Below are 22,743 nucleotides of genomic sequence, written 5' to 3'. Positions count from 1 at the left end.
TTTTTCCGTGCAATTAAAAATCCGGGTTTAGGGCCGGCACGACGTGTCAGATATTATTGCACGCTCCGCTGTGGCAGATTTTGAGGCCGCGTTTCAACCAGAGCGCGACGATCTTTTGCAAGGAATGTGTTTTTCATGAACCAATAGAAACACTTCATTTACCTATCCTCGTTCCGCGCAGCTGTTTCCTCCAAGACACGAGGACAGTACTTGACTGACAACACCGTTTCCAGAGAATGGCGTGCACATGCTGATCTGGGTGGGCTCGCAAGCCCCGGCCGAGTTCGTCCGCGACGTGTTCGGCACGCCGTCACCGCAGCAGATTGACACGCGCGTCTGCTCGCTGCCGCAGCTCGACAACCCTACCAATGCGGCTGTCAGGAAAGTGCTGGATGACGCCGTGAGGGAACGAAGGAGGGCCATGAGGGTACGTTGATGACTTTATAAAATAACAGGCGACAAAGATACATAGCTCATGATCGAGAATTCATGGTCCTTGAGAGACCATAGGTCAAGCCATTATGATCTTACTTAATTACTTACCTTCTACATCTATCGAAGCGGAATCGGCAAAAGCCGATAGCAAAAAAAGCTTTAGGGCAGTTTCAGACTAGCGTTTTATTTATAAGCTCGTTTTTGGAAGCGCGCGTACAGGTGCGGTTTTGTTTTCTTCGAGCATTGAACTCGCAAGAATACGCGCGTTGGGTTAATCTAGCGCGCGTCTAGGCGCGTATCCCAAAAACGTCAGTATACGCGCAGATAAAAACGCTAGTCTGAAACCGCCCTTAAAAGCACGTCGACGCGTCGGCAGTCGTCGGCTGAACCGATCCGAGCCGAATCATGCCTCTTTAGCTCTTGCGTGGACATAAAGCTTTTTTCTGTCAGCTTTTGCCGAGCGTCGATGTACCATCAGCCAAATATGTGGTCTACCACCCTAAAGATAACGTACTTCCAGGCGGGGGAGCGTCTTCACCCTTATGTAGTTAGCGTTCCATTGGCCCGCACAAAGCGGTTTGCTTCATCTTTCATAATGCGAACTGCTAAGGAATGGAATTCGCTCCCGTCTTCTGTATTCCCGGATATAATCTAGGGCTCTTCAAGGCTAGAGTGAATAGGCTGTTACTGCACTTAACATCAGGTGAGATAGGGGTCAATCACGGTCAGTTATATGTAAAAAAAAAGTTGATAATCGTTTGCGTGTCATGTAACAATAAGGCCAATAGACGTGTCTGTCAACTTGGAAGTTCGACTTTAGCGACATATTCATTTGATAGGAACTTGTTTTAAATTGATAGACCACTTATTTAGCTGATGGTACAGTCAAGGGCAAAGATATCGGCACGGCAAAGTTGCAAAAATATGTATACACACCCTTAATGTTAAGTGCATAAAGTCGTGTATACATATTTTTGTAACTTTGGCCGTGTCGATATCTTTGCCCTTGACTGTACCTCACAAAAGTACAGTAATAAATTATTTCAGCTAAGTTCATGACTTAACTGAAAAATAGTAAAAACTGATATATGAATGCACCAAGGTATCAATGTATGCACGCTATATTTGTGCTTTGGTCTATAAGCACAGACCTTATATCGATATAGACGAAAAGAGCGCTTCAAACTGTATGAGAACCTAGCGTGTCGAATTTTTCGTACCTACGATGACGTCACGAGCGAGATTTAGTGATGGGAAATCAAGACCGCACGGTACCGATTCAAAGGCGCGCCGCCGCGACTCGAGCGGCGGCTTTTTCAAAGCGCATCGCGCATTTAGGTCTGACAAAACTTTGGCGTGGATCAAACTTTTTACACGCAAGGTAGGTAAAATCTTAAGGTCTATCTCGATGTAAGGTTTGTGGTCTATAGATATCGCAGTATGTACGTACGCATGCTGTATTTCTTGTTCGTTGCACTTTATTGTCGCATGCACCACTTAGTTAACATACATTTCTTGTGCATGTTTTTTCTATTTAATTTTTTGACAAACCGGATTGGTAATAGGTTCGACGGAGATACGCATAATATCTTCTAATTTATAAAGTTGGATTATTTGTCGTAGTCCAGTTTTGATATGTTTCTGCATCTTAAAGTGATAGAAGAAAAAAAAAACTTCGTACAATATTTTTGACAGTTATTGAAAACAAGATGCGCTTTTTAATTTGTACTACATTAGGGTGCGACCAAACCGCTGCTTAAATAACGGTGACGGCACGGAATCGCAGTGACACACCGTATGCGCACCGTTTTTGTCGCATGCTTTCCACACTGCTGCTTAAAATGCGGAATCGCAGTGACGTGCCGTAAACGTCAGGACTTTACCGAATAAAAGTCTTGTCGTTTACGGCCCGTCACTGGGATTCCGTACCGTTTGCGTATTTTAAGCAGCGGTGTGGAGAGCATGCGATAAAAAAGGTGCGTATGCGGTGCGTCACTGCGATTCCGTGCCGACATCGTTTTATAAGCAGCGGTTTGGTCGCACCTTTAAAAATAATCTAATGTTTTGTGAACGTTTTATTCAACTGTCACCTTTGCTTCTTAGCTCATGATTTTGAGTGTGCGTGTCGTTAAACTTATTGCCACTCCGATTAAAGCAAACAAACTTAGCCTACGTGCTCGAATCTTCCCACCGCCACCATTGGCACTAAGATTGCCAACTGCAACAACTAAAATCCCCACCGCTGGGACTGAATTTCCCACTACAGCAACTTATTTTCCCACTATTGGAACAAATACTCTAAAACGGTATGGCCGGTAGTTGGAAATCGTTCATCAGTACGACAAGCGCGAGGCGCTGTTCCGGCGGCAGCTGATCGAGGACGCGGGGCTGGACGGAGCTGCCGGCTACCTCCAGCTGCTCATGGAAACGCACAAGCGCGTGCAGGGCATGCTCTAGCGTACGTTACGGACAGACATACAGATCAACTGACAAGAGCGTCGCCAGCCAATGGTCAAGGAGACAAGGGGGGGGAGGGGTAGGGGGAAGTTGATTTTGTAGATAGATCACTATCGCACTTGTGAATTTTTTACTTCCCTATTTTTATATTTTAGTGGCAAAATATTTGTTAAGTCGATTGAAAGATGACCGTTTCCAGAGTACTTTGGCAAATTTTGCTGTATGTGCTTTGCTAAACTGATGGGGAACCAGGTTCGATTCCTGGAGCCTAGTTTTTTTTGTGTTCAAAGTTAGATTAAAGAAATATATTCCAACGTAACTAAAGGAGATTATGATTGTAATAATAAATTTATTTATAAACAAACAAATAATATGTACAATAATTAACGGAAATAACGATTAAAGAAGAGGGTGGGGGTTGGCAGCTCTCCTTGTCGCGCCTTGGCGACGCTCTTGTAAATTATCGAGATAGACAACGTAAGTGAACACTATAGTCTACGAGTATCTAGATGGCGCGATTTACTCGCTCTGCTTCCGAGGTACAGTCGAACGAAACAGCTTCATGTATCAGGGAGGAAACTTTACCCAATTCACAATTCGAGTAGCATCCGGCAGTTCTGTAGCCATGTATTAGTGTGGTGGTGCCGACTGTAAAAGATTTGGTATAGAGTTCATTTTCATCATCATCATCATTCCAGCCTATATACGTCCCACTGCAGGGCAGAGGCCTCCTCTCAGAACAAGCTTGGGACATAATTCCCACGCGGGCCCAGTGCGGATTGGAACTTCACACGCACCATTGAATTGCTTCGCAGGTTTGTGCAGGTTTCCTCACGATGTTTTCCTTCACCGCAAAGCTCGTGGTAAATTTCAAATGTAATTCGCACATGAATTTCGAAAACTCAGAGGTGCGAGCCGGGTTTGAACCACGACCCTCTCGATTTCATTTACAGTGCAATATTACAGAGACATCTATCGGGTGATGGCTACATTTTTTTTACCAATACCATATATATTGTCATGATTATGTGAACATTTCCGGTGACACTGGTTACGTACAGTCACCTGCATTCATATCTGCCACAGCGGAGCGTGCAAAAATATCTGACACGTCCTACCGGCCCTAGAAATAGAGTCGTATCAGATATTTATGCACGCTTGTTGTGTCAGATATTGGTGCTGGTGAGTGTAGAAACTGGGACTTTTGACATTTACTCTTATTTCTTCTATTCTCTGTCCCACTTACATTTACACGTCAATGCTTGCTCTGTCTATCTCGATAATATTTGATAATATATGGTTGGGTCGTTGATATAATAAAAATCTTAATTCAGTTTTGTTATATCAATATGTTGTTTGGAATTGGTGAAAGTTTTGCAAACTGCGGGCGTCAGCTTTACTAGATAAATGGTGGCTGGTGAATATACAGACATACAGAGATATTTGAATAGGTATGTATTATGATTAAAATTAACGGTTTATATGCTCGAGTACGGTCCGACTGGTTTCAGGCTATTCGAAAGGTATCGGTCTACAAAGTGCCTTCAAATTATTCCAAAATATTTATTAAAAGGTTATAAACCCAGTTTCAATATTAGTTTTAGCATATTTTCTACCGCAACCGATACTTCAATTTAACGCCGAAACCTGCCAAAACAAAATCTAAAATTCGGCCGAACACCCCCGTCGTGAATGAACTCATTCTTGCAGACGTTCTTCCAAAGAGGCTAAAACTAGTCGGACAGTTACCGAGTTATAGTAGTAATTAAACCGTTAGTATAATTTGCCATAGTTTTGACGCTTTGCTTCGTTTTTCTTTGTTGTTTTCTGATTGTTTTTGCTGTCACAGGTTCTGCTGGATTTTTGTGCGGTTTCATTCCGCAGTGTTTTTTGTCGTTTGTTGTTTTGAGCTTCGACTTCAAATATGACAATGGAGTTAAATAATACCGTGTGTTTACATTGTTATTGTAACAAATTAATAATATCATTAGACTCATACCCATTATATAGTGACCGCCATCAATGTGAGACCGCTTCGTCATGTGCCTTAAATGGTACACTGTACCATCAACCAAATATGTGGTCTACCACCATAAAGTTTAATGTCGTTCGAATGTTATAAAACAATAATTCGGATAAGACGCGTCTGTCAACCTAAAAGTTCGACTTTAGCGACATATCCATTTGATAGAAAGTTTTAAAAAAATTGATAGACTGCTTAATTGGCTGACCGTACATGCGAGGATATTACAGGTTTCACATGTAGCAAATAACACATAACGCTGTGAACAGGTGCGGTTCAAACGATGTAACAACATTTTATATAATTCTACATTTGATTTAATGCTACATCTTACATGCGATTATTGATCATTCGATATGACATGAATTAGGTTTATGTTTGGTAACTAGCTTTTGCCCGCGGCTTCGCTCGCGTTAAATTTGGGGTTCAAAAATCAACCTACATACGTAATTAATTATAATACGTACTAACTTTGAAACCCTGTTTCGCTGATTCAGGGGTAGAATTTTAGAAGTATATCCCGAGAAATTGTAATGTTATGATCTATTTTAATATTCTTAATTGTCGATTAGAGACACATTGTAGCGAAAATATAAATCTCATTTATTCCCTATCCCGTGGGAATTTTGATAAAGCCTAAAAATTGTTTAGTCTCTAATAATTATAGTTACGGAAATAGGGCCATTTTGAAGTGAAAATATATAAATCCCATTTATTCCCTATCCCGTGGGAATTTCGAAAAATTCTTATTTAGTGCGCGTCTACGCCTTAAGGAACATATATTCCAAATTTCAAGTTTCTAGACCCAGCGGTTTGGGCTGTGCTTGGATCTATAAGTCAGTCAGTCAGTCAGTTTCTTCTTTAATAGATTAGTTAGCTTTATTTGATAACAATCTATAAAGTTTAGTCATTTAGTAAATCGCGTTGTATCCAAAATGGCATTATACATAATATTACAGTTATATAAAATGTTGTTATATCGTTCATCATTACACACCCACTTTCAACGTGTTACCGTGTGCCCATATGTGGCACACACTATAAACTAACAAACCCCTGTTGTTGCAGCTAACCCTGATGCGCCAACACGACAAGCTAGAGACAGTGTTACGTCACTTCCTGGTTGAGGACCGCGGGGTCGACGGCTCCAGCTCATACGTCGACTTCTTGTGCCACATACACAAGGAGATACGCACGCTTCTATAGCATTTGTACTACTAGGCGCGAGGTGGGACCCGAGGCTAAAGGTTCGTTGTCAAAGTTACACAGAGGAAAGTTTGTGTCAAAACTGTTTCGTTACACAGTGGAAAGTTTTGCACAAAACCGCCGCACAGAGGATAATTACTGTCAAACATTTTTGCTATGAAATAGCAAACTGACAAACTGATTTAAAAGTTTGAAATTTAAAAATCCATCTTATATCGTTAACGCTTTTATTGAACTAAATATGGGTAGCATTTGTTTCAAAATGAAACAAATCAAACCATTTTCGAGAGCAACGATATGTTTTTTATAGCTTAAATGTTTGAAGTAAAATGAACGCCACGTCGCCGGGAATAGGGTCTATAATAGGAAATCTAGCTCGCGTTATGAATTTTATGAATGGAGATATAATATTGCTTTATTTTGAAGTTGAAATTTCATTTATTCAGAGATGAGACTTGGTTCACGTTTAGAAAACGGTGTGCTCCCACTAGTTCTATTGACAGTATTAGTGGGAAGTGGGAACACACCTAGAAAGTTCATCATAAGCAATAAGATAAAAGGAAATAGTTTATTATTTTTCTCAAGGTAGCATCTATGTAAAGTTTCAGTGAAAAATGTTTTGACATCGTATTTTGTCGCATAAGTTCCTATTTATCTTGCTTCTTTTTTATTTCACTAGATGGCAAATGAGCAAGTGGGTCTCCTGATGGTAAGAGATCACCACCGCCCATAAACACCGTTGCCAACCTAGAGGCCTAAGATTGGATACCTCAAGTGCCAGTAATTTCACCGGCTAAAATTGCTTTCTCAATTAGGTCCGATAAACTTGATTAGCCTAGATGAAACAGCAAGATAGATACGAGCTTATCCGACAAAACGCAATGGCAAAATATTATTCACTGAACGTGTAAGACTTTTATTTACTCACTGTTGCTTGTTTTGTGGCTTTAGTTAATGAAAAGTGGATTATTTATTGAAAACTTTTTCAGTTTTTATTTTTGCAATTTAAGTGCTAAATGAGGGTTTTCGCGGAGGCGAAATATCGCTAGATGGCGTTAGTGTCGTGGGCTCCGTTTGACGTTTGCTCGTGATTGGTTAAATAACTAAATGAGCCAATCGCATGCTAATGTCAAACGGATCTCACGACACTAACGCCATCTAGCGACATTTCGCCTGAGTGCAAACCCTCATTGAGGTCAAATGTTGAACCAAGTCGGTAACTATGACGGGGAGCGAAAATGGCAAAGTAATGAGGGCTATCGTTTTTTGTCTCACTAGATGGCGCACTGTTGCGTGAGGTTTTTAAGTATGGCTTTCAAAGTCTGTTATTACGGGCGTGAAAACAAATTTTAGATTAAATCATATTTAATACACCTTAAAACCGTACCATAAAAATATCGAGCATGCCACAGTGTTGCATAGTCCCCGTTTTGTTCGGAAAAAAGGGAGGACAAAGGATTCCGAAAGACAAAACTGTCTCAAAACACAGACATTCATTGCCCCGGAACGCATATTTGCCATAATTAATTTCAGATATTGCAAAATATTCACAAAATTATTCTAATTATAAATAAACCCGCGTAGCTCACCCAAAAACTATGAGATTTGACATTTCGGAAACCTCACGCTACACTAGCGCCTCTAGTGGCGAATTCATACTCGATAGCCCTCATTTCTCAAAAAAATTGTGTTTTTGGTGAATTCGTTTCTCGGATGAATAGCTAGGTTTTTTGTAATATATTCCACGTCTGTTTTGTTATTGAAATTAGATAATGTAATCATTAATACGACTGTAAATAAAATATTGGCATTGTTTGTTATTGTTTTTGTTTTGGTTACTGTACGACACGTGTGCGTCAGGAGATTATCAAGCAAAAAAGCAAAGCAAAAAGCTCTCCACTCAAACGTGAAACTCATTTTCATTTGAGCTCTAGCTTTTTCAAATGTGTACTGATATAATGACGCCTAAAGTCGTTAACGCATTCACTGCCACCGACGCACATATGCGTTTTCGGAACTTCGCCCAGTGCCGCTGTCATAATTATTCATACATTTTGAACGCACATGTGGGTCGGTGGCACCTGTGGAAGTCAGGTAGCAGTGAATGCGTTAAGAGTTACTGCGTCTGGTTCATATAGTCGTCCGAACAATGTGCAATAGCCTTTTTGTTAAAGTTAGTAGCGTTTGGCATTATAACGTGTGTAGTACGTTCTCTGTGCCGATGACGACACGTATGCGTTAAGCAGATTTCTAGCAATTTGATTTATTAGAGATTATGACTTCAAACTGCATGACTCGCGTAGATATAGTCGATATAATATAAACGAACGAGTAGGTCAAAAAATCAAGACTGCTCTTGCTCTAGTTACTAGCTAAAGGAGATTATGTCTTCAAACTAGACTCTTCCGTTTGTTTAGCCGCTTCTGCTGACTGTACTTTGTGGTGTTCCTTCTTTCCTTCAATAACGGTTTTCTATAAACAGACACGTGTTGAATACATGTTGAACGGTTGTCTAAGTTCTCATGTTATTTTTTTACCAATATCACGATATCCGTCAGAGATATTTTGGGTCAAATACGGTTTGATAGTATTATCATAATGCTTCAGAATAGCGACTGTCGCTAAATTATCGCAAACTGTATGACGGACGTCGCTTGTCGCCGCGCGCATTGAGTTTCGTGGTACCAGGTATTAGTTGTTGTAAAACGCGCGGCCATCTTGCCATTTCGTTCAGAAATGCGCTTAAGTGTGTCATGTGGGACACGTGTTGTTTTCTGTTTTGTAGTTTTTGAATTATTGTTATTCTTTTAGTACACTGTTTAGAGGAATCCCTTGTTTTTCTATCAACTGTCAGCGAATACTTTATTAACCAGAAGGTTTATTGTTTTACTCGCAGGCGCTCACGATGGAATTCACCATCTCATTCTCCCCTCTTTCTATATCATATGAGATGGAAAGGGACGGATATCGTGATATACCTTTTTTGTAGTTTTTTTTTATGTAGTACTCTATTGAAGTATAGTTTCAGATGAGTCATGCAGTTTGAAGTGATCTATAGGCAGACTTAGAAACATAGACATGGCATTCTTCCACTTGTAATATAACTAGTTGTAACGTAGCCATAGTACAGCCTAGAGCTGGCATTATTTTATTGCTATGTATTGAAATTGTATTCATTTATAATATTGTAAGTAATTTTTAAATAGGTATGAAATAAACAATTTTTATAATAATTAGCTTTTATTTAAAAAAAAAGTTCCTTTATTTTTTTTTCCTTTTTCAACATCTAAACACGACGTGGTACGTTAGATTATTCAGCATTCATATAGTAGGATAAAATCCTGTCGTTTTACACAAATTATTAAAATTTGCAAACAATGAAATAGATACAAAAATTAACTAAATTAAATATAGATTTCAATAACAAACGAAACGCTACTATAAGTAGTGTATAAGTCAGTATTGTCGATACATAAAATTTGCCTACCTCTTCAGATACCACTGCATTTCGAAACTTTCCTTGATTATAAGAACAAACATTACAATGTAAGCAAATTTATATGCGTCAACACAATTTAGAGTATTTTAGAGTCTGTTAACTTGCTATACTGTACTGGCTTTCGGACGGAGGAATAAGATTATTACATTTCCTGCAATAAAAAGCCGCCGCCGAGTCGTCAGATAACCTGGTTGTTATATTGTTTTCCTCCCAATGCAACCGTGCCGACTCTGGTAACAAGATAAAGATAATCTATAATGGTTATGTAATAGTACATTGTGTCTTAAGGGCGGTAAATAAGGAATTACCAACGAGAGTCTATTAGAAGCCTGAAGTCGAAGTCTGAGGGCTTTAATGAGTCGATGTTCGTAATTCTAGTACCGCCCGTGCGACATACAATGTTTTTCATCACATTTGCGAGTAAAATTGTATATTTGTAAAAGAAAAACTAATATTTTATCAAAAATTGCCGACCTTGGGCTTCATGACATGAAAATTAGTACGGGCAATGACTCATTTACCGACCACGGGTTTCATGACAAGCACATTAAGGTCGAGGGTTTTATTTGGGGGGTTGCAACCAAGGCAGCCTGCATGTTACGACACTATTTACGAGCAAGTGTGATGAAAACTATCAAAATATATCAAAACTGTCGAATCAGTGTTAATTTTCAGAGCACTAAAACAACATTTAGGGGCTGTTTTACCATCCATTGATGAGTGTTAACTGACGGTTAAATGCGATGCCGTCTCTATTTGTTTTGTTCGAATAGACGGAGACGGCATCACATTTAACTGTCAGTTAACACTAATCAATGGATGGTGAAACAGCCCCTTAAAAATATTAATATTATAAATGCGAAAGTGTGTGTGTTTGTATATGTTTATCCGTCTTTCACGTCGAAAGGTAGCGACGGATCTACGTGATTTTCCTTTGTTCCTCACAGATAACCAAGTTAGCTAACCAGCAGCCAGGAAGGAAAAAAAATCTTCCCAGATAACTAGTTTTTTAACAGGAAGGATTTATTCCTGCATGATAACCAGCTCTGGTCTGGCATTAAAAAACTAGTTGTCTGGGAAAAAATGTTTACTCTCCGTAAACTACCAGACCAGAGCTGGTTATCGTGCAGGAAAAAAATTTTCCCATTAAAAAACTAGTTATCTGGGAAGAAATTTTAAAATTATGACAAACGATGACTCGGACTAAAATTACGGTATGACTAGCGAAGAGTATGCGAACTTTGGCGCTCCCTTGACGGACTGATGGTACAGGCTGATAAAAATCAAAATGTTTTGAATAATATTCGTCAATCCGATGTGAATGATAGAACGCCGGAACGAGTGTACTTATAAGACCGACTTCAATTTATATGTATTTGCATGTATACTTATGTACATAATATGGCAAATAAATGATTATGATTAAGAGTATTTCTCAAAAAGTTGTCCCGTCACAAAATATACAAGAAATCAGTTTTGTCAAGAAATTAGCTATTGCTAACTAGGAATTTCATGATCTAGATTTTACGATCAGGTGACTTATAGATCAATACCTGGTTCAATACGATCGTGACTTTCCGCTCTTCGCCGCTGTCGGGGCGCCCGCGCCGGCAGCCGCCAGCCAGCTGCGCCAGCAACAGCGCCGCCAACATCAGCAGCATCAACCTCTTCACGAACCTCATCGTCTGCCAACACATTACCACTTTGACATCGGTTACAGTACCCGGCGATAAAGATAATAATATGCACATCGGTCTTTGAAAAGAGACTCGGCTAATTTCGGCTTCGTAGAGCGTTGTCACACACTACTTATGTGACGTTTGTCAGTCGTGGCACAGGTGCAGTAGAGTACGGACGCATTTAGATTAAAAATATATAAAATAGAGTCGTTGAAACCCCCCAACTTTAAATTTGTACAATACAATATGTACAACTTTAAATTTATATACAATACAACTTTAAATTTGTACAGTACAATACAATATTGGTAAAATACGGTATGGATATGTAACCGATGTCTTTGACCAGATCATGCACTCCAACCACGCGAGCGCCGACTTTTTCTCTGCTATTGCTTTAAACGTCGGCTACACGCAAAATCAATAAATAAAAATAAAAAAAAGTAGTTAAAACGTGGCGTATGAGCACTGGCTGATCGATCCTATACAGCAGGGGTGGCCAACCAGTCGATCGCGACTATTAGTCCAGTCGATCGCGACAAGGAAAAAATATAAATACATACTCGTACTGAACTACTTATGTTATTTTATTTAAGATTTCAAAAAGTATGTAGGTGATTGGTAGATCGCACAGGGTTTCGTCAGTAAACAGTAGATCTTGGGTCTACAAGTTGGCCACCCCTGCTATACAGTTTAGCATCGCAAGTGCTAGCGTACTGTATATAAAAAATAAGCACCGGCTCAGAAGATACATGGATTGCCTACCTACATCATTGGGTATTGCGCCAACATTGACCAGAGGGCCTACTCCGAAATTCGAAGTTCGTATCGGACCATCCCTCTCACTCTCGTATCAAATAGCGTCAAAAAGGCAGCCCCGCAGGATTGTGGACAATACGCGATAAAAACGTGATGCACGACAAGTCCTTGCATTCACAGTTGTGGTTGATCCTTATAATACAAATAAGAAACAATGAACCCACTCGTTCGCAGTAAATTGTGATTTTTCATGGGAATGTACAGTCGAGTTCATAAACTTGTGAGCAAAAATTTGATCGAAAATATCTGAACACGCTTCTACGCCGTTAACAATAGAGTCGCGTTCAGATAAGTATTTTTGATCAAGTTTTTGCTCACAAGTTTATATACTTGACTGTACCCGTACCTGTGGGTAAGCTTTTCTCTTGGCTAATCGTGGTAACGTCAAACTTGGTAAAAATCAGGGTCTGACTGTTGCTCTTTGGATAGGCTGAAAAAAAAGTTTTGAGTATAAAATTAATTTTAAATACTTTTATTTTTTTATAATCATCTAATTAAATAATTTGCAATACCTATTAGAACATTCCTGAGAAGGAACTGTACCTACTCGAAATTTCGGTCACTATCCAGAGAATAGTCACGTTGCCAGAGGCGTAGGTATTTAAAGATTTGACGTCCCGGCCCGGGCCAGTTAGCTTTGCCGCCCCATTAGGTGAACATAAAGTAATTTCATTATGAAAAAAAAACTGGAATGGTGGCTTTGCCGCCCCTTGCAGCTTGCGAGTCATGGCCCCTTTGCCCCTAAATACGCTCCTGCACGTTGTATAAAAAAAAACTATCTGACGCCTAGTTCCACTAAATCTATAGGTATCTACTACAGCGAACAATCTGAAGTGGATACTTCCACTAAACCTATCTACTTACTCGTCATCATCATCATATCAGTCGTAGGACGTCCACAGTTGGACATAGGCCTCCCCCATAGACCTCCAGTTGCCTCGGTTGGAAGCGGCTTGCATCCATCGTGATCCCGCGACTTTAACCAGGTCATCCGTCCATCTCGTTGGTGGACGTCCTACGCTGCGCTTGCCGATCCGCGGTCTCCACTCGAGAACTTTGCGGCCCCAACGACCATCTGTTCTCCGTGCCATATGGCCTGCTCATTGCCACTTCAACGAGCTAATTCGCTTGGCTATGGCGGTGACCATTATTCTTCTACGTATCTCCTCATTTCTGATTCGATCCCGTAGAGAAACCCCAAGCATAGCAGCATATCATATCTACTTACTAATAGGAAATAATTCCAAATGCACTGACCTTGTTCATATAGACCTTGACCTTCCGATCCTGTGGGGGGCGGCGCGAGCGACCCTGGCAGCCGTGGGTCAGGTCGAACAGGGACACCGCGATGTGGAGGAATAGCAGCACGAACTCGTTCAGGAACGGCATGGCGGCTCGGAACCTGCCGAAACTGAATAATTCAAGTAAGCCTGCTTTCATGTTAAACTGTATGGTAATGCTCTGGCTCAGGTAATGGAAAATATAGGTATACGCGTGGCAGTTTAATAACTTTTTAGACTAGGTTATTAATGTAGGTACTGCATGCACGACTGAATATTATGCTTAACTACAAGACATTTGTATTTCTATGGCCTTGGGCGCAGCACAGTGAAACAAGTCTATCATTACTTTGACCATCTGTTTAATCTATATTTAAACAATTTTTTTTTGTTTTTTGCAGGTGGTAGGACCTTGTGCAAGGTCCGCCCGGATTGCTACCACCATCTTGCTCGCTAATCCTGCCGTGAAGCAGCAGTGCTTGCACTGTTGTGTTTCGGCGTGGAGAGTAAGACAGCCGGTGAAATTACTGGCACTTGAGGTATCCCATCTTAGGCCTCTAGGTTGGCAACGCATCTGCAATACCCCTGGTGTTGCAGATGTTTATGGGCGGTGGTGATCTCTTACCATCAGGAGACCCACTTGCTCGTTTGCCATCCAGTCGAATAAAAAATATATATATATTTGAACATAAACGAGATCAAGCACGGCTAGGTTGTGTTTTTTCTATCATAGAGTTCCAGTACCCAGCTTCTGCCTCAATAACTGCTGAAAGAATCTTATATATAATTTGTCTTTATTTTTAGATAGGTACTAGGTATAGAATTAACTTACTCTGTAATTTACAGCTGTTAGTTCTCCGAAAATAAATGAATATACAAATAGTGCACAGGCTAGGACGATCCTGAGCAAGATCTCGAAAGGCACCATTGTCTAAGTCCGTTCTCGTGGAGCGATTCAGGTAGTCGACTCCCCGAAATCTGCTGCCATCATTAGATTCAGTAGAGTACCTGGGTTATTATTTCGAGAGGTTCAATTGTGTTCAGACTCAAATTTTCAGTTATAAAATTAGAAATATATCGTTTATTGTTTTTAAGTTCCTTAGGATATTATCACTGAAACTTGTGGTAAATACATTTTATTCTATTTTATCTTTTTTTCCACAATAACTTAAATTTTCTGCACAAAAGTCAGTTACGTGGTCAGGTTTGGATTATCCCTGATTACTTTGTAGTATTGTAAAAAATACAAGGTATAGAAAAACTTGCTTTTTAAAACATGGATTGAATGTTCATAATATGATATACCATGCATGCAAACATAAAAAAAATAGTACATTGATAAGACTATTTTTTTCTACATTTCCCGTTGTTCCAAAATACACCATCATTTTCTTAGCCACACTTATGAAGTATATTTTAAACAAAAAAAAAAGAGGTCAAACCTCCTGTAAATCCTTTTTTAACTAAAAGGAACTTTGAAAATAAGACTGCGTCAATATAAAGTATAATGTTTATCGCAAGTCATAATTATTTATCTATAATTAATGTAATAAAGGTTCAGTTAGATTTGCGTCAAAGATCGAGCGTCATTTTCGTTACGGTTGCGACTTGGTAAGTATTGGGTAAATAAATATAATGTTTTACTGGTGCTGTGTCATTTGCAGTTAAGTTATTCAATATTGATTTCATTTGCTTCAAATCTATAGGATATTTACTGCAGAGCCGCGAAAGTAAGAGCTTTTCAATTTCGTGGTCCTATGGGCCACGAAACTGATTAAAGACCACGAAAAAGATGATTTTCCCTACAAGTAGAAAAAATACAGAACACTTTTTATAGAATTTTCTGCTTTTTACAGTGTAATCGTTTATGCCGTTATTGATTTAATTGATTTAAACGAAGAATGGTTGACCGTCAACACCATTTGCTCCAGGTGTGGTTATAGGAATTATGACCAGTGCGTCGCCAATTTTGTTAACTGGCGAGAGGTTCAAGAATTATTTTGCCCTGAATGTACGTGTGAAATGTATATATCTAAATATTAAAAGAAAACTTCGTCATTTAGAGGAGCATTTTGTTGTGTTGTTTCGTTGTAACATAATTTCGTTCTGGTTTACCGTAGACCTGCACGGGGGGGAAGGTATTGAAAACTGTTTTGGTTTGTGAGTTGAAGTTATTAATCTTACTTTAATTAAGTAATTTCTAGATAGTATTTAAAAGGTTACAAAAATGACAATTTGAAGTCGTCATTTTCGTGGTCAAGTTTTAATTTTTTTTATATAGATATCGATTATCTATTTCTGTTGATACCTGATTATTTAAATAATGCTTATTCGTTTTCTCATTATGATCGGATTTTCATTCAAATAGTACAATTATAAGATTTTAAAATAAACAAAATGTTCTTTTTCGTGGTCTCGATGCTCATTTTCGTTACCGTTAAAATTGGATTTTTGCTTTTTTTAACCAAAACAAACTTTATCGATCTCTTATAATATAAAGCATCTTATCGGTACATATCCTTATGTTCAAAATAAAACAGACCACATCAAAATGTGTGTTTTTATTTCTGTAACATTTATCTTACACCTCAAATAATTACCCACCTACGGAGTGCAGAGCCCGTAGACACTGGTGATGCAGCGATGGTCGACGTCAAGCTAGAGCCTAAAACATCGTCGAAAAATAGCGTGTTGGTCGGTCTTTTACTGGACACATTTTGAACAGTGTGCACAGGAATCTTTTGTGGCCCGAGGGCGTGTGACTAACGAATTCTTCGCATACGAATTAGCTGGCAACAGTTAAGTTTTTTATGTGGACCACTAACAAATGGAATTCTCTTCCAGTTTCTGTTTTTTCGGACAAGTACATTTTATGGCTATTCGAGACCAGAGTGGACATGCTATTACTAAACCAGTAAGTTACCTACATCATCGGTTTCACTCACTTGCAATCGGGTACGCTAGAGTTCCATCGCAGACAAGTTTCAGCTAGATTTCCACGGTCTAGGGTTAAGAGTGATGTGGCGTCGCAAGAGATTTCCACCGGGTTGCCTAAATTACTTACGTGTAGGCTTGATGACTTAAAAGACTGGAGAGTTACATAGTAGCACCATGTCAATAGAAGCATTCAGAACTATTACAGCACCCGGGAGTCATCACGCTAACAAGACTAGTAATGTTTACCTCGACGTTCAGCCATATTGCTGTAGCTGTGGTCGCGACTGTAGGGAAACTGAAGTGTAGGGCACTTATGCTTAGCAGCGCGAGTATTTTAAACTGCCCGCACTTGATTACTTATATGATTACAAGTAGTATCGGCCGGCACCTGTATTTAGTGTTAATCAAGTGTGGGTGGTTGGAAAGACTTGCGCTACTAAGCATACGGCTTCAGTCAACTCGTGACCACGGCCACTGCAATGTGACTACTAATGTGAAACTTAAAACGTCGAGACAATTATTACTCGTTTTGTTAGGGTGACAAGTCCCAGGTGCTGTAACAGGGTGAAAATCACGAGAAGCATTTACTTTGAGGGGTTTGCTGGCACCAGCTGCAGGGTTACTGGCAGGCGAAGCAAGATTCGAGGTAGGACAACACCAGCGTCACTACCAGAACGATCAGCTCCTGGACGACGGCTGTTTCCATGACATCACACCTGGGAGACACCAACGGACTGTAATAGTGAAGAGCTAGACCAGAGGTTCACAGAGCGGTCCAGGGGTCTACGGGAAACCAGACGGGGTCCGTCTACGTTGGCTTAAAAGAATGACATTTTGGGAATATACTTAGTAGTAATGTAGCAAAGTGGTCTATAGATGAGAAAAAAAATGTTCGGGAACCTCATCATAATGATACGAATGCAGGTCCTTAGTCTGATGATACTATAATTTAATGATCGTATCTCCATCGCACCGGCGAGTAGGTATAATGATCAATATGATCATTAGTTTGGACTCTATATAACCTAATCAATAAAAAGTTGGAAAACCCCCGGCTTTGTCACTTCAAAATTCAATATCTCAAAAACGGCTGGACAGATTTTGATGAAACATGTCTAAGAACCATTGCTAGAAAATCTGCTTTCAAATAAAAAAAACCGCATTCAAATCGGTCTACCCGTTTAAGAGCCACGATGCCACAGACAGACAGACAGACACACAGGCAGACAGACGCATATAGCGGTCAAACTTATAACACCCCTCTTTTTGCGTTGGGGATTAAAAAATGGTTTGCTCGATGGTGTTTGGTCAATTTAAAAAACTTAATCCGCATGAAGATTTACTAAATCTTCAATGGACGATCTCGACCACTTTGTCAAGAGGTAGCGACTGGGCTCCGCTAAGTCTCGCGGGTGCATGGCTTGGCTTGCCGTGGTGTGCTTGTTTCACGTCATCTGATGTTGACAGAACTTTTTTCGCTGACTTCCCCGGTAGCCGGCGGAAGTTGAAAGGTTAAAAGTTTTAACATCCAGTACTTTGGGCAAACTTATTTGCAAGGCGGCTTCGGCTTTTTCCCGCAGTGTATGACCTTCTTACGGCAACCCTCAGCGCCCCCCAGAATGCTGACCAGCACACCAGCTAACAGCAGAAGCAGCCAGCCCAAATCCAGCTTCATACTCTGAAACAAAGTTGAATATCAACAGAACATAGTGCCAGCTCCGTTAGGAAAATAATGCTATCTTTGAATTTATAATATTCAACTTTGCTTCAAGTAGTAAGTTCGCATGTCCTGTCGAGGTCAACAATATCTTTAAACTTTAGTACCTTGTCACTAAATAAATAAATAAATAAATATCATGGGACATTTGACACCAATTGACCTAGTCCCAAACTAAGCAAAGCTTGTACTATGGATTCTAGGCAACGGATAAACATACTTATATACTTATATATGTTATTCACACAAATATCTGCCCCGGCCGGGATTCGAACCCAGGACCTCAAACTTCGTAGTCAGGTTCTCTAACCACTTAGCCATCCGGTCGTCAAGACGTCACTGTATGCCTTCTGACAGTTTTATACAATAGTTCAACAAGAAGTGACAGCGACAAGATAGTAAAGTATGAAGATATCTTGACTTCAACTGTCCATGCATCTGGTCAGATATTCTGTACTATTTTTTTAAAGACTACTTATCTACTATTACTAAAGCAAGCAAATTATTGAATTTGTTTTCATATTATCTATTTCTTTATTCCATTCATAAGGTTGAAAAACATGTGACGGAAAACTCCGTTCGGTTTATGGTTATCTATTATTAAAACATTGTTAATCTCCACTGTACGAAAAAGGGATTTTGCTTTATAACTAAACCAACAAAAAGTAGTAAAACCGCCGACTTTGTCACTTCAAAGTTCAATATCTTTTGTCTAAGAACCATCGCTGGAAATCCTGATTTCAAAAAAAAACTGCATTCAAATTGGTCCACTCGTTTAGGAGCTACGGTGCCACAGACAGACAGACAGACACACATAGCGGTGAAACTTATAATATAGCACCCCTCTTTGCGTCCGGGGTTAAAAATTATACATGTTTTCCGACCTTTGGTTATAACTAAAAAGATAAAGGTACTTACAAGTCGAACTGTCGCAGATTTATTTTCGCTGCCCCGTTTGTTTCGCTAATTATTTAAATACCACTGCCATGTCTCCACACGCTTGTCCTGCAACGAAAAATAATGATTTGAGTCGTTCCACCAACTTACAAGCTAAACTAAAACTAAAAAACAAAGGTTAAAACTAACAACATACGAGGTGGAATTTGACCCAAACCAATACTTTTCGCGCAGAATTTCTAAACACTACGTTAAATCAAAGAGTGTGTTAATTTTACATATTTTTATTGGCACATTTTATGACTTATCAAAGAATTTACATGTGAATTATGTGGATAAATATTTTACATTTTATCGTCATTATTCGCGATCGAGAATAACGATGGAGAGTTTGCTGTTAGTAAGCGTGTAAGCGTGAGCGATCTTGGTAAGGTTAAATATGTAATTGAAAAGGTTAAAACATTGATAAGGTTAAATTAGCTTTAGTTTCGGTAAGGGCCGCGGCGGCACGGCGCTTTGCCTGTACACGGTATCTTCTTGCCACCGCCACAGCATAAAATGATGGCCACAGAAATGAAGGCCAAGAGGAACACGTATAAGTTGTGATTGAGTTTAGCCATTGTGAGGAGCTGCAACAATACAAACGGTAGATCAAATCAAAGCTCAGTAGCGGCAACGTTTTTTTGGTCGAATCGTCTTAAGGCTCAAAGACATGTATTTGCTCTTGGTTACTTCTTTTAGGTTTTTTAATTTTATATGAGGTGTTTTATAGGGCGTACGCAGTCGGGAAAAATCTTATGGACGAATGGGAAGCGAGGGTCCAGACAATGCCGGACTCTGACTAGCCAAAAAACTTAGCTGCATGTCCCCAGCTCCCCGGAGCTTACTACGGGGTAGAGAACTACGTAATGGTTCACTAATGTTTCGCAACTAACGTTTGGCAACCTGATTCAATTCGCAACTTTTTATTTTGCAACTGCTTAATATTTCTGAAACTGTAAATATTTAAGGATTTTTATACAACTAACCTAACCTAACCTAAAGGGTATTCGATGGCCCTGAAATAAATCCTGAAATATTTACAATTTTAGAGTATGCGTAATGAAAAGCTGCGAAATGAATCAAGTTGCCAAAAGTTAGTTGCGAAATGAACGGATACCCTTCGTAGTTAATATTTGCTTCGCTACAGCTTCGACACTCGCGCTTGACTCTCGCTATAATCGCCTACCAGTCTACCAGTGGTGGTAATAGGGAGTGTCAATACTTATACTGGTAGCGGTTATAACTTTGAGACAAAGGGGTGCGAGGTTTCTTAATGTTCGACTCTAAAAGCATTAGCCAATCCTTAGATAATTTACCTAGTTAGGTTAAAAGTTTATTTATTTATTTTTGGTACATTCAAGTTAGATAGATAATTGAGTTCAAGTAATAACTTTCACCTCAATATAAAAGGTCACACCAAACCTCAAATATATAAGCTAAACAAATTTTCATGTTTATTTTAAACCCGAATTTTTCAAGGGGCAAGCAGTTACGAACTAATCTAAGTGTTTTGGTTCTAATTGAATTGCAAAATTAATTGAAGACAAATCACTGTTAGCGTGTTACTGTCAAAACATGAGCCAGAACTCACCGTTTTCAGTCTGGGCAAGGCGTCAGGAAGCTAGAGTCTGTCTTAACACATCTGTGATGTCCGCAGCTCGCAACAACCAGCAATGCAATGAGTTTCACCAGGAAAGCAGTTCGCACCAGATCCATGGTAGCCGAAACTACATGTCGGCAAATCCAGGAGACCCTGAAATCGGACCCCTACCTAACATAACCCTACTTCGATTGGTTCAGGTCAAATTCCTCGCTACAGCTAGCTGCGATACTCACCTATGCTCGATCTTGAGGGATTTTATATTGTTAATTTTGTGTTTTTTGGGTGTGTGGTTTGACGGAAGATTTTGATAAGTCGTCAAAAAGAACCGGTTTGAATCTGTCGCTGGCCAGTTTTAGAAAAAGTTAAGTAGTGTTCGGCTTAAAAAGGTTTTAGTGCCCTGCAAAAAGTATTTTCTCAAACTTTGTAATATTTGTTGTGGAATTTCGCTTTTATAACGTAGAGTTCAGAGTTGAAAGCCAGTGGGGAGTTAAATTTGAATTTTGTCAGCTCTTTTGTGAAAGGGATGAAACCTTTAAACTCGTCAACTTTCTGGAATTGTGAGCAGTGCGAGGTGGGTGTCGGGAGGGCGGTCGCGGACGCCCGCGTCCTGGGCCATGGTTGAGAGCAGATAGACGGTTCCTTACTTATGTTGTAAACGAATAAAATACAAATAGAGTATGACGAGCTGTAAAGGATGAAGTAAATACTCCATCAATGCAGGTGGTAGGATCTTGTGCAAGATCCACCCGGATTGCTACCACCATCTTGCTCGCTAATCCTGCCGTGAAGCAGCAGTGCTTGCACTGTTGTGTTTCGGCGTGGAGAGTAAGACAGCCGGTGAAATTACTGGCACGTGAGGTATCCCATCTTAAGCCTCTAGGTTGGCAACGCGTCTGCAATACCCCTGGTGTTGCAGATGTTTATGGGCGGTGGTGATCTCTTACCATCAGGAGACCCACTTGCTCGTTTGCCATCCAGTCGAATGAAAAAAAAACAATTAAACCGTTTTTATTTTTGTTAAGAAGGAGAGATTGTAAAAAAATATTTAATAAATCAACAACCCGACTGCCTTATAAAACCTTTAGTAACCAATAACCAAAGAGGAAAAAACAAAGTCTAGTATACTCGTAGGTACTCTAAGGGGCTGTTTCACCATCCATTGATTAGTGTTAACTGACGGTTAAATGTGATGCCGTCTCTATTTGTTTTGTTCGAATAGACGGAGACGGCATTACATTTAACCGTCAGTTAACACTAATCAATGGATGGTGAAACAGGCCCTAAAACTCTGTTCTGTAACTTAAACTTTTACAGTCGGGAGTCGGGACTCCTTACTGCGATTTGTGGCGTTACTTGGACGGGACATGTTTATAGTTTATAGTCTCACCATGTCTGTCTGTCTGTCCGTCCCTCCGCGGCTTTGCTCAGAGACTATCAGTGCTAGAAAGCTGTAATTTTGCACGGATAATGTAGCAAGTACGCAGACAAAATAGTAGGAAAAAACAAAGTAAAAATAATTTTTTTTAGGCTTCCTCCCATAGACGTTAAGTGGGGGTAATTTTTTTCTCGACTAACCCTATAGTGTGGGGTATCGTTGGATAGGTCTTTTAAATTCATTTTGGGGGTTGGCAAGACGATTTTTCGATTGAGTGATCTGTTTGGGAAATATTCGAATTTAAAGTGCAAATTTTCATTAAAATCGAGCGTCCCCCCCCCCCCCTTCTCTAAAACCTAAAGTAATGGTTTGTTTATTTTCTTAATTCATGATAATAGTAGATAAGTATATCAAACTTACCAGGAAAACTATAACAGCTAAGTTTGCCTAAGATATAAAATATAAACTTGGAAGATTCCATACAAAATGTAAAATTCTTAGAATAATATTAAGTACTTGATTTTTTCGTAACGGCTACGGAATCCTATCTTAGGCGTGTCCGACACGCTCTTGGCCGGTTTTTATTTCTACTATTCCCCCGGCCTCTAAAGGTCAATGCGAAATTTAAGAGTGCGTTAACAGGACGTGTTTTCCACGTAGTTTTTCAATACCGATGGTTGTTAGCACGGGCGTCGGCAGCCGATGGCCCAGAGGGGGGGAGGTGGGCAAGTGAACTCATTCGTGTTTCGGTTTCGACGTACAGTCGAATCTCTA

At 39.8% G+C, this 22,743-nt stretch overlaps 2 protein-coding genes across 5 annotated transcripts in view; one reads left to right on the top strand and one right to left on the bottom strand.

Moving 5' to 3' along the window:
• Positions 1-6,216, top strand: part of Sec24CD (COPII coat complex component secretory 24CD) — a 31,247-nt gene extending 25,031 nt beyond the window's left edge. Inside the window, exons 17-19 of one of the 2 annotated variants that reach the window (XM_074102878.1) lie at positions 234-427; positions 2,755-2,893; positions 5,984-6,072. In XM_074102878.1, the coding sequence (XP_073958979.1) occupies positions 234-427; positions 2,755-2,892 (332 nt within the window). In that variant the 3' untranslated portion in view covers position 2,893; positions 5,984-6,072. Of the gene's footprint in view, positions 1-233; positions 428-2,754; positions 2,894-5,983 lie in introns of both variants that reach the window. The other variant, XM_074102877.1, reaches the window with a different exon arrangement.
• A 3,143-nt stretch (positions 6,217-9,359) lies between these two features.
• Positions 9,360-20,930, bottom strand: LOC141438854 (uncharacterized). 3 transcript variants are annotated; one of them, XM_074102884.1, is made up of 9 exons: positions 20,828-20,930; positions 18,971-19,057; positions 17,871-18,013; positions 16,924-17,051; positions 14,231-14,406; positions 13,376-13,520; positions 12,465-12,548; positions 11,174-11,305; positions 9,360-9,850 (listed from the first exon to the last, which is right to left on the bottom strand). In XM_074102884.1, exons 5-9 carry the CDS (start codon positions 14,324-14,326, stop codon positions 9,717-9,719), a joined length of 591 nt encoding a protein of 196 aa, XP_073958985.1. In that variant the 5' UTR covers positions 14,327-14,406; positions 16,924-17,051; positions 17,871-18,013; positions 18,971-19,057; positions 20,828-20,930; the 3' UTR covers positions 9,360-9,716. The 3 variants fall into 3 exon arrangements, with proteins under 3 accessions (XP_073958985.1, XP_073958984.1, XP_073958983.1); XM_074102883.1 differs by lacking the exon at positions 17,871-18,013 and adding an exon at positions 16,003-16,063; XM_074102882.1 differs by lacking the exon at positions 17,871-18,013.
• Positions 20,931-22,743: the final 1,813 nt, after the last annotated feature.

Source organism: Choristoneura fumiferana, chromosome 19, assembly GCF_025370935.1.
Source record: "Choristoneura fumiferana chromosome 19, NRCan_CFum_1, whole genome shotgun sequence".
Taxonomy (NCBI): Eukaryota; Metazoa; Arthropoda; class Insecta; order Lepidoptera; family Tortricidae; genus Choristoneura; species Choristoneura fumiferana.
This window is presented reverse-complemented; position numbering and strand designations above follow the sequence as displayed.

What these genes read in the sequence shown, in the direction of transcription:
- LOC141438854 (XM_074102884.1), bottom strand. Translation starts at nt 14,326, where the DNA reads ATGGTGCCTTTCGAGATCTTGCTCAGGATCGTCCTAGCCTGTGCACTA. An exon ending in TAACAGCTGTAAATTACAGA is followed by an intron (nt 13,521 to 14,230) that starts GTAAGTTAATTC and finishes CAGTTTCGGCAG; the next exon opens with GTTCCGAGCCGCCATGCCGT. An exon ending in TCACGATCGTATTGAACCAG is followed by an intron (nt 9,851 to 11,173) that starts GTATTGATCTAT and finishes TCTTGTTACCAG; the next exon opens with AGTCGGCACGGTTGCATTGG.